The following is a 14824-nucleotide window of genomic DNA, read 5'->3' as shown; positions in this document are numbered from 1 at the left end:
GATCAGTGGGTTACATACACAGAGGCCATAAAATTATTATGTATGCCAATGAGAATTATCAGTACTTTATTCTCTACAAAAATTTTTAATTTTTGTGGTCTTCTGAACATAATCTGTCATCATGGAAGCTGAAAGTGATTATAACAGTGCTTAATATTTGTTTTCAGGTCCTTAACAGCTCTTTCTTAAAATCTCACACATTGAAACTTTGTGGCCATGCTGCATAGCATGATGAAGGGGATAGGTCTTGAGCTAGAAGGCTTTAATTCAAATCCTGGTTTAGCCATTTACTAAGCTGTATGACCTCAGTCAGACTAAGTTACTTTTCTTCTGCTTCAGTCTCCTCATCTGTAAAATGGTGATAATGACAGCACTGGCACTATAGGATTGCGGTGAGGTTTAAATACATATAAAGTTTTTAGGACAGTGTACAACACATAGGAAACAATAAATATTAGCTATTTATTATGATGTTAACATCAAAAGATACTTTATTGATCATCTGATCCAAAACACTTATTTTACAGATATAGAAACTGAGTCTAGAAAGATCAACCAAGCTGGATAAACACGTCAAGTGACAGAGCCAAGACTAAACGTGGAAGCCTCTTGCCTCTTAGTCTTATATTTAAGATTTTTTGAAGAAGAGAAACAAATGCTTTTTAAAATCCAATGGTACCTGAGAAAAAATTGAGGGAAGGAGGGAAGAACAATTTATACTTCTGTTAACTAAAAAAGGATTTCTAGAAAAATTTTCTTTACCTGATGCCAATCCTGTTAGTGTTACTACTAGCCATCCTGACCACGCATCATACAAACTTTTTGTCATTTCCCATGCTGATTCTTTCTTTTTGCTGTTGATCTGAAATTAGAAATGTTTATGCTTCATTTTTCCAACTATGAATAGAAGCCACAATTCTAGAATCTAGCAATTTTTCTCATTTACCATACATAGAACAGTAAATTCTGAACTAGTCTCTGGCAAAATCACTACATTACAGACAGTTGTTATACCTGTAAACCAGACTACATGTCTTTACCCAAGATCTGCTTTTACTTTTTATTAAAAAAGTTTTTTTCTTTTAATAAACGAGGCAGGGCCTCGTTATGTTGGCTAGGATGGTCTCGAACTTCTGAGCTCAAATGATCCACCTGCCTCCGGCTCCCAAAGTGCTGGGATTACAGGTGTGAGCCACCGTGCCCAGCCAAGATCTGCATTTTAATAAGAACCTTGAGATTTGAGTACAAAGGGTCCACAAGCTATATAAAATCTGATCTAGATTGTTTTAAATTGAATCAAATTTGAACTTCAGTTGGTACACATAACTATCTTTTACATATGTCTTCTATAAGACAATATGGTTTGAATTATCAGTCATTCTCTGGTCCTAGCAGTTAAGTAGATTATAATGTTCTTCAAAAGACAGGATCTGTGTATAATAATACCATGTCCATAAATACAATGTATTATAGAATAATCATGTGGACAAACGGACTCCCCAAAACTTATAGGCTTTTTAATATGCAGGTTTGGAGAGCTCCGATCCCACTGGTAGAATCCGGAGGCTCTTTCTTTACTGTGTAAGCCAAAAGTGTCCTCTACTGAATATAGTGTAGGAAGTTAGGAGATTAACAAGAGTAATAGATTTGATCCAGATCTCACTACACTAAAACACAAGAAGGTAAGTCTCACCTCTCTTACTAAGAATGTACTTCTAAACCTAAATTCCTTACTAGTCAACACCTCTCTTCTGTTCTACTAGGATTGTTGCTTTAAAAAGCCGTATCTTCGGATGGGCACAGTGGCTCACGCTTGTAATCCCAACACTTTGGGAGGCCGAGGCGGGTGGATCACGAGGTCAGGAGTTCGAGACCAGTCTGGCCAACACAGCGAAACCCCCATCTCTACTAAAAATACAAAACTTAGCTGGGTGTGGTGGTGGGTGTCTGTAATCCCAGCTACTTGGGAAGCTGAGGCAAGAGAATCACTTGAACCGGGAGGTGGAGGTGGCAGTGAGCTGAGATCATGCCATTGCACTCCAGCCTGGGCAATAGAGCTAGACTCCACCTCAAAAAAAAAGCCATATTTTCAGCCCAGGACTTCAGTGCTCAACTGTTCTGAAGGAGGGCTACAGCTGGAATTCAATGACCCAGTCTATTTCAAGCATCGGGTCTGTTTGAAGTCACAATGCCCCACTAAAATGACACAGTAAGTTCTAAGTTGAACAAGGCAATTTTATCCCTTCTACCCTATAAGCAACTAAACACAGATATTAACCATTCTTTAGAATTAGAAGTAGGTTATTTCTTTCAAAAATAATCACTAAACTCCATGTTGCTTTTCCTCAATAAAAATAAATAATGTGTAAGAAAACATGATAACATTAAGCCGTTTTCAGACTGAGTCACTGCTGTTTTCTTTATATAACTGCTTGCACAGCACCACAGTCAGTCACTTAAATAGTTGCTTGATGGAGTGTACCAAGTAAAAAAGATATATGTACAGAGAATTCAATCATCACCATTCCTAAAATCTGAAAATCATTTAAATATTCATCAATACAGCATCAGATAAATAAATTGCAGTATACCTATGTAATGAAAAATTCTGCAGCAATTTAAAAAGGATGAGATACATGTAGTATTATGCAGGAAAAAAGCAAGATGGCTAAAAGTATGCTAAAAGACAGGAATATAAATATTCATGCTTATATTTTTAAAAATCAGAAGATAAACCATAAAGGTATAAATGCAAATTATTATAAGGGGAAGAAGACAATGGGTTGGATGGGACAGAGAAAGAAACTAGACTTCTTTGAACATACCTGCTTTGTACATTTAACTTTGAACCATGGAAATACTTCATATATGTATAATAAAACAAAACTAAATCTAAAAAGCAAACCTTAAAAATTGAAATAAAGTTAAATGAATCGAAGGTGCATCTAACTGGTAACATAACGCCACAGAAGAAACTATTCCAAGGGACTTTACAACAAAGTAATTTGTAGGTGTAACTGTGGTGGAATAAATAAAGGATAGGCCAGACGAAGTGGCTCATGCCTGGCTTTGGAAAGCAAAGGCAGGAGAACGGTTTGAGGCCAGAAGTTTCAGACCAGCCTGGGTAACACAGGAAGACCCAGTCTCTTTAAAAAAAAAAAAAAAAAAAAAGGCCAGACGCAGTGGCTCACGCCTGTAATCCCAGCACTTTGGGAGGCCGAGACGGGGGGATCACGAGGTCAGGAGATCGAGACCATCCTGGATAACACAGTGAAACCCCGTCTCTACTAAAAACACAAAATATTAGCCGGGCGTGCCGGCGGGCACCTGTAGTCCCAGCTACTAGGGAGACTGAGGCAGGAGAAGAATGGTGTGACCCCGGGAGGCGGAGCTTGCAGTGAGCTGAGATCGCACCACTGCACTCCAGCCTGGGAGACAGCAAGACTCTGTCTCAAAAAAAAAAAAAAAAAATTAGCCAGGCATGGTGGTGTGCACCTGCAGTCTCAGCTACCCGGGAGGCTGGAGGCAGATTACCTAATATATTTCAGTAGGTATATTGTTGGAGATGGTGTTGGTACTGTTATTCTGACAATGTTGTATGTGTGTATTATGGGGTAAATGAAATGACTATGCTTGTGATGTTCAGGTTTTTGGCATGACTTAAAGGAAAAGCAAATTTAAGAACTAGAGGTTTAGCCCCATAGTCATGAATTCAAATTAGAAGAGTCATAAACACTTAGGAGGCTAGAAACAATAGCCAACCCAGAAGCAACAAGTATCACCTATTGCCCAGATTGTACCTATATTATATTTTCCTTCAATGGAATCAGAGAGCTCCTTGGCGAAATGGCTGATTCCAGGTTTGCTGCAGGAAATGTTTATGATGAATCAGGATTAGGATTAGGATTATCTAAGGACATGACAAAGGACACAGATAGCAAACTAAATAAGCTCCCACTAATCTAAAATGGAATAACATGAACATCAATAAGAATAATAACAGTGATGATTAAAACACAAATATGCTTAAAACCATGAGTCCATGAAGACACAGAAACAAACAACAACCAAACAAGCAAAAAATCTCATTGGTCAACTTTGAGGATGCTAAGGAACCTAGTATTTCAAGGTATCTCCCTTTCCTGTACCATCTTTACTTCAGGGAATCCAAATGGTTGATGTGGGGTAAACTCTCTATAGAAATATGCAAGCTAATATATAAAAAAGGAACAACAATTAAACTGCAACCATTTTGTAAAATACTGAAACAGCAATATTTGAAAGTACAGAATGTCAATTTGCTTCGAAATCATCTGGGGTAGGAAGGCTACAAGTATAACAAAAAAGTTCACAGAAAAAAAGAATTAGATTGGGTATATGGCCTGACATAGAAAGACTTTAAAATTTAATGTAGGCCGGGAGCAGTGGCTCCCACCTGTAATCCCAACATTTTGGGAGGCTGAGACAGGTGGATCACTTGAGGCCAGGACTTTGAGACCTGCCTGGCCAACATGGCGAAACCCCATCTCTACTAAAACTACAAAAATTAGCCAGCGTGGTAGCGCACACCTGCAATCCGAGCGACTTGGGAGGCTGAAGCACGAGAATTGCTTGAGCCTGGAGGGCGGAGGTTGCAGAGAGTCGAGATTGCACCACTGCACTTCAGTCTGGGCAACACAGCAAGACTCTGCTCAAAATAATAATAATAATTTTTAAGAACAATAGTAAGTATATAAACGTGTGGAATTTTCCAGCTTTAAAAAACTTCATTTATACAATAAGCATGGATCAAAATATTGAAAAATATTTGATTGGTCTAGGAAGAGAGATGATTGATAAAATTAGCTAGGACACATACTGGCTACTTCATATATTGCTATACCATTTGCAATGTTTTCAAGGACTGTACACTAACTACATACTCAGAGAAAAAAGTGGTTTTTGTTTGTTTTGGAGGGAGACAGGGTCTTGCTCTATCACCCAGGTTGGAGCGCAGTGGTGCAATCATAATTCACTGTAACTTAGAACTCCCAGGCTCAAGGGATCCTCCCACCTCAGCCTTCCGAGTAGCTAGGAACACAGGCACAAGACACTATACCCAGCTAATTTTTGCTTTGTTGTGTAGAGATAGAGTCTCCAAACTTGTCCAGGCTAGTCTCAAACTCCTGGGATCCAGCGATCCTCTGCCTCAACCTTCCAAAGCATTGGGATTACAGGCATGAGCCACTATGACCAGACTGTTTTGGTTTCCTTTGATCTCAGTTTTCTCTAAAATTTTATGAACATAGTGTCACAGATACTATGTTATATACTATGTTACTATTTTTTATTTTTAAAAATTCTCAGTTTTAGTGTCTAATATGGTAAATATCCATTGATAAAAACCACATAAACAAAGGCTCCTTGGGGCTATTCAGTATTTTTTAAGAGTTTAAAGAGGATCTGAGACCAAAACATTTAAGAATCATTAGATTAAAGCACTGATTTCATGTATTATATTTTATTTTTAGAAATGCCCTAAAGGTAAATATCATCTGATGAATCTCAGAAGCTGTACCTATCATAAACAATATAATTTGAATTTTAGGTTTCACACACATATACATTAATATGGAAGCTTATAATTTGTGTAAATAGTCATTGTCATTGACAAGTAAATTTCCAACACCAAAATTATACAGGGCCTTTTGAGATTTGGAATTTTATTTTTCAAAAAGATTTTCTACTCTGGGAGGCTGAGGTCAGCCAATCACTTGAGGCCAGGAGTTTGAGACTAGCCCGGCGAAATGGAGAAACTTCATCTCTACTAAAAATACAAAAATTAGCTTGGCATGATGGCACACACCTATAATTCCAGCTACTCAGGAGGCTGAGTACAAGAATCGCTTGAACCTGGGAGGCAGAGGCTGCAGTGAGCTAAGATTGCACCACTGCAATCCAGTCTGGGCAACAGAATGGGCAATAGTCTCAAAAAAAAGAAAAAAAAAAAATTTTTTTTTTTTAAAAACATGTTTTGTATAAAAACTAGCCAGGCATGGTGGCACATGTTTGTAGTCCCAGCTACTCAGGAGGCTGAGGCAGGAGAATCGCTTGAATCTAGGAGGTGGAGGTTGCAGTGAGCCAAGATCACACCACTACACTCCAGCCTGGGCAGAAGAGTGAGACTCCGTCTCAAAAATAAATAAATAAATACAAAATAAAAAATGTATTTTGGATTACATTATCAATGTTAAGTCATGACCACGAACAAAAAGGATCCATAAATTGTACTTTTATATGTTAAAGCCATTTTTTTTAAAAAAAACAGTAAAACATTACAACATTCAATAAGCTTTATTTGGGATCCAAGTTGAGAAATATCTCAGAATCAAATACTGGGAAAAGAGGTAAAAGAAAACAGCAAAATCCCACAAAACTATCTGCCCCTAGTAGATTTCTTCTTTTTCCATAGGTAAGAGTTATGCAATGAGTTTCCTTTTTTGCCTTAGCTGGTGGGTTGCTCAAAGGCAAAAATCATGCTGATGTCCATATCTTGAACTTGGCTTGTTCTTCCCCCCAACTCCTGTGCTGTCTTTTTCCCTTTCCTTCTTATTTTGACTTCTTATTGTATTTCCTTGTTTTTTAGCTACCTGAAATCCTTTCTGGAAAGATACAGGGTATAAGTAAACTAAAAAAATGAAACCTAGAAGAAGAAAAAAGCATGAACCACATATGAAATGAAGACATTTACTTATATTAAATGTAAACATATTTTGGCAGCCTGAGATCACTGGCAGAAATACATTATTAAAAGATCTAATTATGCACTATATTTTTAAAAATTTTTACTAAAAACACTTACCCGTCTATGCCTTTCTCTGTCTTTACATTTTTCTCGCACCCAATCAATAGTATGGAAATCATCATATGTACCAACACCTGGAATTGGTTCATCCAAAAGATCCAGTAAATGTGTAGAACTGTTAATGCTGCCTCCATTTGTCATTGTATAATGAGTTCCTACACAAGAAAAAAGGAAAGATGAGTATGTTTTAGAAGACACAATCGTGAGCTAAGTGACCTTCTTAGAAGTTCATTATTAAGTCATGCAGAAATAATATCACTTGAAATCATTTCAGTTAGAGAAAAATGTTAAGAAAAATTATCCAAAACTTGGAAATAAGGCCAAAATATTATGGCATGTCCTTTTAAAGTTAAATCTGAGTGTCAACAATTAGCCTGCATAATAGTCACCTGATGCTCTGGAGAATTTTGAAGACTATTCCGATTAGGGAATAGACTCTGTAAAATTAGAAAATGACTTGTAAAAGATAAATTGAAAATAGTAATTTTTATCTGGTAAAATGCAAATGAATTCCGTCCAGCAGAAAAAATCACCCTTCGAGTGGTGGTTTTTGTTTTTGCCCTGTAAGAATTTGCTTTCTTTCACTGATGGTACACACTTCATCTCACACATCCTCCTCTCAATCAGCCTTGTCATCAGGCAGGTTCCCTCATTAGAGTCAAATAAACCGCTGACACATATTCACCATATATCTTACATGAGTATCACAGACTTGAGAAATGTATCAGGAAGGACATTAAAAGATAGCTCAAGAAAAAGAAATACAAGTGGCTTTTAAATATGAAAATAGGCTCAATCTAACACATAAAAAGAAACGCAAATCAAATCCACAATATCATTTCCCTCTATCAGATTAGTAAAGATGAAGTGTGTGAACGCACTAAGTTAGCAAACTTTTGGAGAAAGAAGTCCTATCACAAAATTAGTAGTTTAAGTATGAAATGGAATAATCCCTTTGGGAAGGTGAAAGCTAATAAAATTTAATATACACAGATGCTCTTCAATCGAGCAAGTTCACTTCTAAGTTTTTTTTTCTTGCAGCTACTCTTGCATAAATCCTTGAATAAACCCATAAATTATGCACAATGTGGGCAGAACATCTTACTATGTGCTACAGAAAGAAAACAAAAACATATTAATGCCAAAGTGCTTATAATCTAAAATGGGTTGGCAAAGAGCCAGAGAGTAAGTATTTTAGGCTTTGGATGCCACACAGTTGCCACAACTCAATTCTGCCATAGTAGCACAAAAGAAATCATAGACAATATGTTCATGAATGAGTCTGAATGTGTTCCAATAAAACTTTATTTACAAAACAGGTGAAGGACAGGATTTCGCACATGGCTGATAGTTGCCAATTCCTGATCTTAAGTCTGTACAGCAGACTTTACAACTGAAGACTTCTATTAAGATTTTTTTTATATAAATAGCACTTTACAGTATAGCAGATACAAAGATAATTTAAAAAAAAAACTACCCCTGACTTCCAGATGCAATATATTTTTATAATTACATTTCAAAATAAAGTTCAAATACTGAAGTTCCAAGGTTCCAATATTCTTTGACTACAATTCTAGTCATGTTACTTATATTTAATTTGTTAACAAAAAAAGAAATCTTGGGACTGTAGCACCTGGAACTAGGTGGATTAATCTAAGAAAACTTCCTAAAAAATATGAATTTTAAATTGTAATTTGAAATAAATTAGGCTATGGTTTCACAATGAGAATTATAGTTATACATTCCATGTTAGATACACTTAACACCTACTTCTGAAAGAAGAAACATATATGAGTATAGTCTGTAAAAGACAATTTATATTACTGTTAGAAAAAGAGTTTGGGCCAGGCACAGTGGCTCACACCTGTAAACCCAGCATTTTGGGAGGCTGAGATGGGTGGATTGCTTGAGCTCAGGAATTTGAGACCAGCTTGGGCAACATGGCAAAACCTCATCTCTACTAAAAATACAAAACAAAACAAAAAAAGCTGGGCATGATGGTATGTGGCTGCAGTCCCAGCTACTCAGTAGGCTAAGTTGGGAGAACTGCTTGAGCCCACGTTGGTTGTCACGCCACTGCATTTCAGCCGGGCCACAGAGGAGGACGCTGTCTCACAAAAAAAGGAAAAGAAAATAAAAAGAATTTAGAGTGTAAAAAACAGGCTGGGTAAGAAATATGATAATCCAAGTGAAAATTATTAGACTTGACAGTGGAAGTAAAGAGATACAAGTATTTTGGGAAGCAGTTTGGAAATACCTATCAAAATATAAGGGTTCTACTTCTAGGAATTAATTCTACAAGTGCGCAAAGGCTTAAATATTTAATTGAACCACTATTTGTAATACTGAAAAATTCAAACCAATGGAAATGTCTCATCTATTGGTAATGAATGAAATCATGTAATTTATATATAATGCAGCAGTTAAAAAGAATAAGGTTGATCAATATATACTGGTATAAAAAACTGGCTACAATATATGGCAGTTTTTTAAAAAGGGCCAGGTGTAGATCAGCATTTTTAATATGCAAATTACTGTGCAAAATTTATACAGTAATACACAATATAGAGAGAACAGTTTGACCAAACATGAGACAACATATTAATAAAGGTTATCTCTGGGGATTAGAAGTGTCAAAAGCAGAAATGAACTTTCATTTTCTACTTTGTACTTACAGGTATACATATATGTATAAGCAAACACAGTATTTTCATAGAACCATGGAGACAGCTATGAAAATAGAGAAATTCTAATGAATCCAATCATCAATTAAGTAAACAGAGCAATGAATTGTTACCTAAAGGCCCAGATTCTAGTCCTGGACAGCTGAGTAACTTTAGACAAGTCACCTTTAAATATTAAGTATCTATCAGCATCCTTGACAGTTGTATGATATATGCTACAGTTTATAATAAAGATACATAAACAAAGAAACATTTAAATTTTTTTCAAAGCACTATGAACTTTGAAAACCTCACACATAATTTCAAATAGGTGATTTTAGCATAAGTGATTATAAATTATATCCTCAAATTATTTAGTAATGCAGATTTTAATGCCAAAAATTACCCAGAGTTTATTATTGAAAATGTAACTAATTATTTGATATAGAATATAAGAAGTGGCACTCTATACTAATGTTTAAAAAAACACTGTAAAAATAAAACACAAGATATGTTTATTTTATTATAGGACTTTTAAGGAATGGAGCAAAATTACCAGACTACTCTTGCCATCTTTCTGGTTTAAACAAATGCATTCTCCTGTGTTTACAGATAAATAAAAAATTATATATGTTAAAGCCAGAATCTGAACTTTTCGTAATCACTATAAACATTCTTAAACTAGAGCAAGAGATCATTTGAAATCAATTTGGGGGTGGGATAAGGGAGGAATGCACAAAGAACCACGATGCCAATACTATTAACTAATTTTGTTACCGCTGAGATATAAGCCAAATAAACTATAGAGAAAGTTTTTTTGATAATTCTAAGAGGCAGTAAGAACAGACATGAATATAGAAGGGGATAATATTTTAAACAGTGTAATAGTACTAATAAATGTTTGTTTGCTTTTACCAGGTCCAACAGGGTTCTCGCTTATCTCCCTATTTATTACTTTAAATGCCTGCCTTGGAAGCCCAGAGTGGTGGTCCACGTCTGTAATCCCAGCACTTTGGTAGGCTAAGGAGGACAGATAGATTGAGTTCAAGAGTTGCAGACCAGCCTGGGCAACATGGCAAAACACCATCTCTACAAAAACTAGCTGGGCATGGTGGTGTGCACCTGTAATCCCAGCTACTCAGGAGGCTGAACTGGGAGGACTGCTGGAGCCTGGGAAGTAGAGGCTGAAGTGAGCTGTGATTACACCAATGCACTCCAGCCTGGGCGACAGAGCAAAACTCTGTCTCCAAAAAAAAAAAAAGTGTACCTTGGAAAGGTGTAAAAATTCTAAAAGGAGAGTGGCGCACTGATTTGAGTGTTTTAGCAGAAGTACTCCAAAAAATATATATAATAATAACTGATACCATTCTTGGCCAAAGGTTTAAAGGCCCAATCCCTGCATCATGATGCCCATGTTCATTTACATACAACACATACTCAAAAGCTTAAACTTAAAGATTTAATAAAGCTCTTCCCCGCCCCCCTCATCCTAATTTTATGTAGTGACTTCCACTTTGTAAAAGCTACCTGAAAGGCCACACATTTTCTTGAGAAAAAGCAATTGGAGAATAAATATATAAGGAACACTTATAGTATCTTGACATATGTGAGAATCTCTGACTCTGCTTTCCACATAATATTAAAACTGATCATTTAGAAAATGCATTTGCAGGGAAGAATCAAAAGGCACTTATGGCTTTCTGGTAAGATTTACAGTACTTCTGTGGTATTCTGACCAAAAATGCATAAAATGAATCTTACAAGGAAAAACCAGATACACCCAAACTAAGGGATATTCTGCAAAATATATGGATTGTACTCTGCAAAAATGTCAAGATTATGAAAGATAAAGAACTGAGGAACTGTTCTAGATTAAAACAACTAAATGTAACATGTGCTCCAGGATTAGCTCCTAGACCAGGAAAAAAACCTTTTTTCTTTTGTACTAAAGGACACAGTGGGACAACTGGCATACTGGAAAATGGTCTGCGGATCATGTCATAGTATGGTATCAACATAAACGTTCTGATTTTGAAAAGTGTAGAAGTGTACAGTAGCTACACAGAAGAAAATGCCCTTTCTTGAGGGAATACACACTGAAGTATTTAGGAATAAAAGCATGTTACATCTGCATTTTACTCTTTACATGGCTCAGAAAAAAATACATAGTGCATACATGCCCTGTATCTATATAAAATGCTACTTATTGCATATAATGGCATATACAGTACTTGGAGAATAGAGACATAATGAACAAATGTGGTAAAATATTAACATTTCAGGAACTGGGGTGACAGGTATATGGGATTCTCTGCACTATTTTTAAACTTCTGTAAGTCTGAAGTTACTTTAAGAAAAAGCCTACTATGAAATATTTTGCAAACTTTGTTTTCCCTCCTACATTGCCCTTCTCTGGGTAGAGCTGAAGAAACATGGACTACTGATCTTATTCTCTTCATGCAAAAAATAAAAAGTGAAATTTCTATACCACTTAACATGTATCGGTAATACATCGCTAGCCCCATTTAAAGAATTTCCAGGCTATTTGTAGCATGGAGATAATAAGCAAACAAAATACACATTTCTCCAATAGACTTATGAATAACGAAGTAGAAAAGTACAGACTACTGTTCTCATTTTTATGAGGTAGAAAAATGTACAATAGTGCAATAAACATTTACATTAAGCATATCTCTTGCTTTCAGTGACTTTCAAATAATTACTCTGTGGAAACTATTCTTAGAATTTTAATTTACAGAACGATTCAGCAATTCAAAATATCTGAAAACCAGAAAATTTTCAAATATTTAAACATTTACTTGAGTATATGACATTTTAAATATTTTCTCTTATAAATTTTATAATTTGTTCTGTCAAACATGGAAACCTATTCGAAAGGGAGGAAAAGGAAAATTTCTATCCTAAACTGGGGAGAAGTCACTGTATTTCTAATGTGAAAAGAAATTTTAAAGGTATTATGTTTTCTAACAATAACAATGGCTTTAAAATAATCCTATTGCACTGTTTCTTTGCATATAATTCTCTGAAACCTAGATTAGTGTAAGATATAACTTACAGCCAGGCGCAGTGGCTCACGCTTGTAATCCCAGCACTTTGGGAGGCCGAGGTGGGTGGATCACAAGGTCAGGAGTTCAAGACCAGCCTGGCCAAGATGCTGAAACCCCGTCTCCCCTATAAACACAAAAATGAGCTGGGCGTGGTGGAAGGCGCCTGTAATTCCAGCTACTCAGGAGGCTGAGGCAGGAGAATTGCTTGAATCTGGTAGATGAAGGTTGCAGTTAGCCGAGATTGCACCACTGCACTCTAGCCTGGGCAACAGAGCAAGACTCTGTCTCAAAAAAAAAAAAAAAAAAAAAAAAAAGATGTAACTTATATAGGCTAAAATGAGATAGGTACAAAAAATTATGTATGTTAAAAAATTTTTTTAAAGCAACAGTATATCCAATTTTACCTCTCAATTTCATCTTACATATGAATAAAGCATGTATCTTTTAGGTACTGTCACAGCATAAAGTTCTCTTTTACATGAAGTACACCTCCTCTTTTCCTAAAATAATATTTCAAAGGCTGGGCGTGTAATCCCAGCACTTTGGGAGGCTGAGGCAGGCGGCTCACTTGAGGCCAGGAGTTTGAGACTAACCTGGCTAACACGGTGAAACTGCGACTCCATTAAAAATACAAAAATTAGCTAGGTGTGGTGGTGCACGTCTGTAGTCCCAGCTCCTCAGAAGGCTGAGGTGGGAAGACGGCTGGAGCCTTGGAGGCAGATGCTGCAGTGAGCCAAGATCACACCACTACACTCCAGCCTGGGCAACAGAGTGAAACCCTGCCTCAAAAAAAAAAAAAAAAAAAAAATATATATATATATATATACATGCACACACACACACATAATATATATATACACACACATAAAAATATATATACACACACACATATACATAAAATTAGGAAAGTTAATTAGGAAAAATATGGCTTTTTTAAAACTGATATCTGGAGGAAACTCTAGAAGACAAAGAGAGGTCCTTAGGATGAAATAAATGTAGTAGTGAGACTGCAGCTTCCTTGATTATGCCTTTCTTTCTCTCCTTAGTAAAAGCTCTTCTTAAGATTTTATTTTATTTTATTTATATGTATTTTTTGAGGCAGAGTCTCGCTTTGTTGCCCAGGCTGGAGTGCAGTGGCGCGATCTCGGCTCACTGCAAGTTCCGCCTCCCGGGTTCACGCCATTCTCCTGCCTCAGCCTCCTGCGTAGTTGGGACTACAGGCGCCCACCATCACGCCCAGCTAATTTTTTAAATTTTTACTAGAGATGGGGTTTCACCGCGTTAGCCAGGATGGTCTCAATCTCCTGACCTCGTGATCTGCCTGCCTCGGCCTCCCAAAGTGCTGGGATTACAGGCATGAGCCACTGTGCTGGGCCACAGTTAGATGTCACTAACCTAAAATGACAGGATTTGCCTTGGACCTCCCATTTCTCAAAGTATATGCAGTTCTCACTTACCTGTGAAAACCGTAGTGGAGCTGTAGTGGAATACCTCTAGGAAAGACTAAGCAAGTTTCCTTATTCCACACTATTTTCTTGACCCCTCCACACACCTTCCCCACACCAATTCAGTCAGAGACATCCATTGCCATAGGAAAAGAAATACAAAGCAGAGCATGGAGAACATGATTTGATATTACGGTATCCCAGTTTCAAATGTAGGCTTCTGAAACCCAAAGAGAAGAAAAATTCTTTTTTTTTTTTTTAATTTAAGTTCTGGGATACATGTTTAGAATGTGCAGGTCTGTTACACAGGTACACATGTGCCATGTGGTTTGCTGCCTTTACCAACCCATCATCTAGGTTTTAAACCCTGAATGCATTAGGTATTGTCCTAATGCTCTCTCTCCCCTTGTCCCCCACCCCCCGACAGGCCTCCCTGTGTGATGTTCCCCTCCCTGTGTCCATGTGCTCTCACCATTCAGCTCTCACCATTCAACTCTCACTTATAAGTGAGAACATGCAGTGTTTGATTTTCTATTTCTGTGTTAGTTCGCTGAGAACAATGGATTCCAGCTTCATCCATGTCCCTACGAAGGACATGATCTCATTCTTTTTTATGGGTGCATAGTATTCCACAGTATATATGTGTCACATTTTCTTTATCCAGTCTACCACTGATGGACATTTGGGTTGGTTCGAAATCTTTGCTATTGTAAATAGTGCTATAATAAACATATGTGTGCATGTCTATAGCAGAATGATTTATAATCCTTTGGTATATACTCAGTAATAGGACTGCTGGGTCAA

General features: G+C 36.8%; 1 protein-coding gene across 6 annotated transcripts in view; it reads right to left on the bottom strand.

Moving 5' to 3' along the window:
• CLCN3 (chloride voltage-gated channel 3) overlaps nucleotides 1-14824 on the bottom strand; it is an 87667-nt gene that overhangs the window by 15057 nt on the left and 57786 nt on the right. For all 6 annotated transcript variants that reach the window (XM_033215675.1, XM_033215673.1, XM_033215674.1 and 3 more), the window contains 2 exons: nucleotides 6842-6999; nucleotides 763-862 (listed from right to left, as the gene is read on the bottom strand). In XM_033215675.1, coding sequence (XP_033071566.1) covers nucleotides 763-862; nucleotides 6842-6999 — 258 coding nt within the window. The remainder of the gene's footprint in view (nucleotides 1-762; nucleotides 863-6841; nucleotides 7000-14824) is intronic.

The sequence above is a fragment of the Trachypithecus francoisi genome, unplaced genomic scaffold, assembly GCF_009764315.1.
Source record: "Trachypithecus francoisi isolate TF-2019V2 unplaced genomic scaffold, Tfra_2.0 Lachesis_group1, whole genome shotgun sequence".
NCBI classification, from domain to species: Eukaryota; Metazoa; Chordata; class Mammalia; order Primates; family Cercopithecidae; genus Trachypithecus; species Trachypithecus francoisi.
The sequence above is the reverse complement of the archived record's forward strand: the minus strand, read 5'-3'. Positions and strand labels throughout refer to the sequence as shown.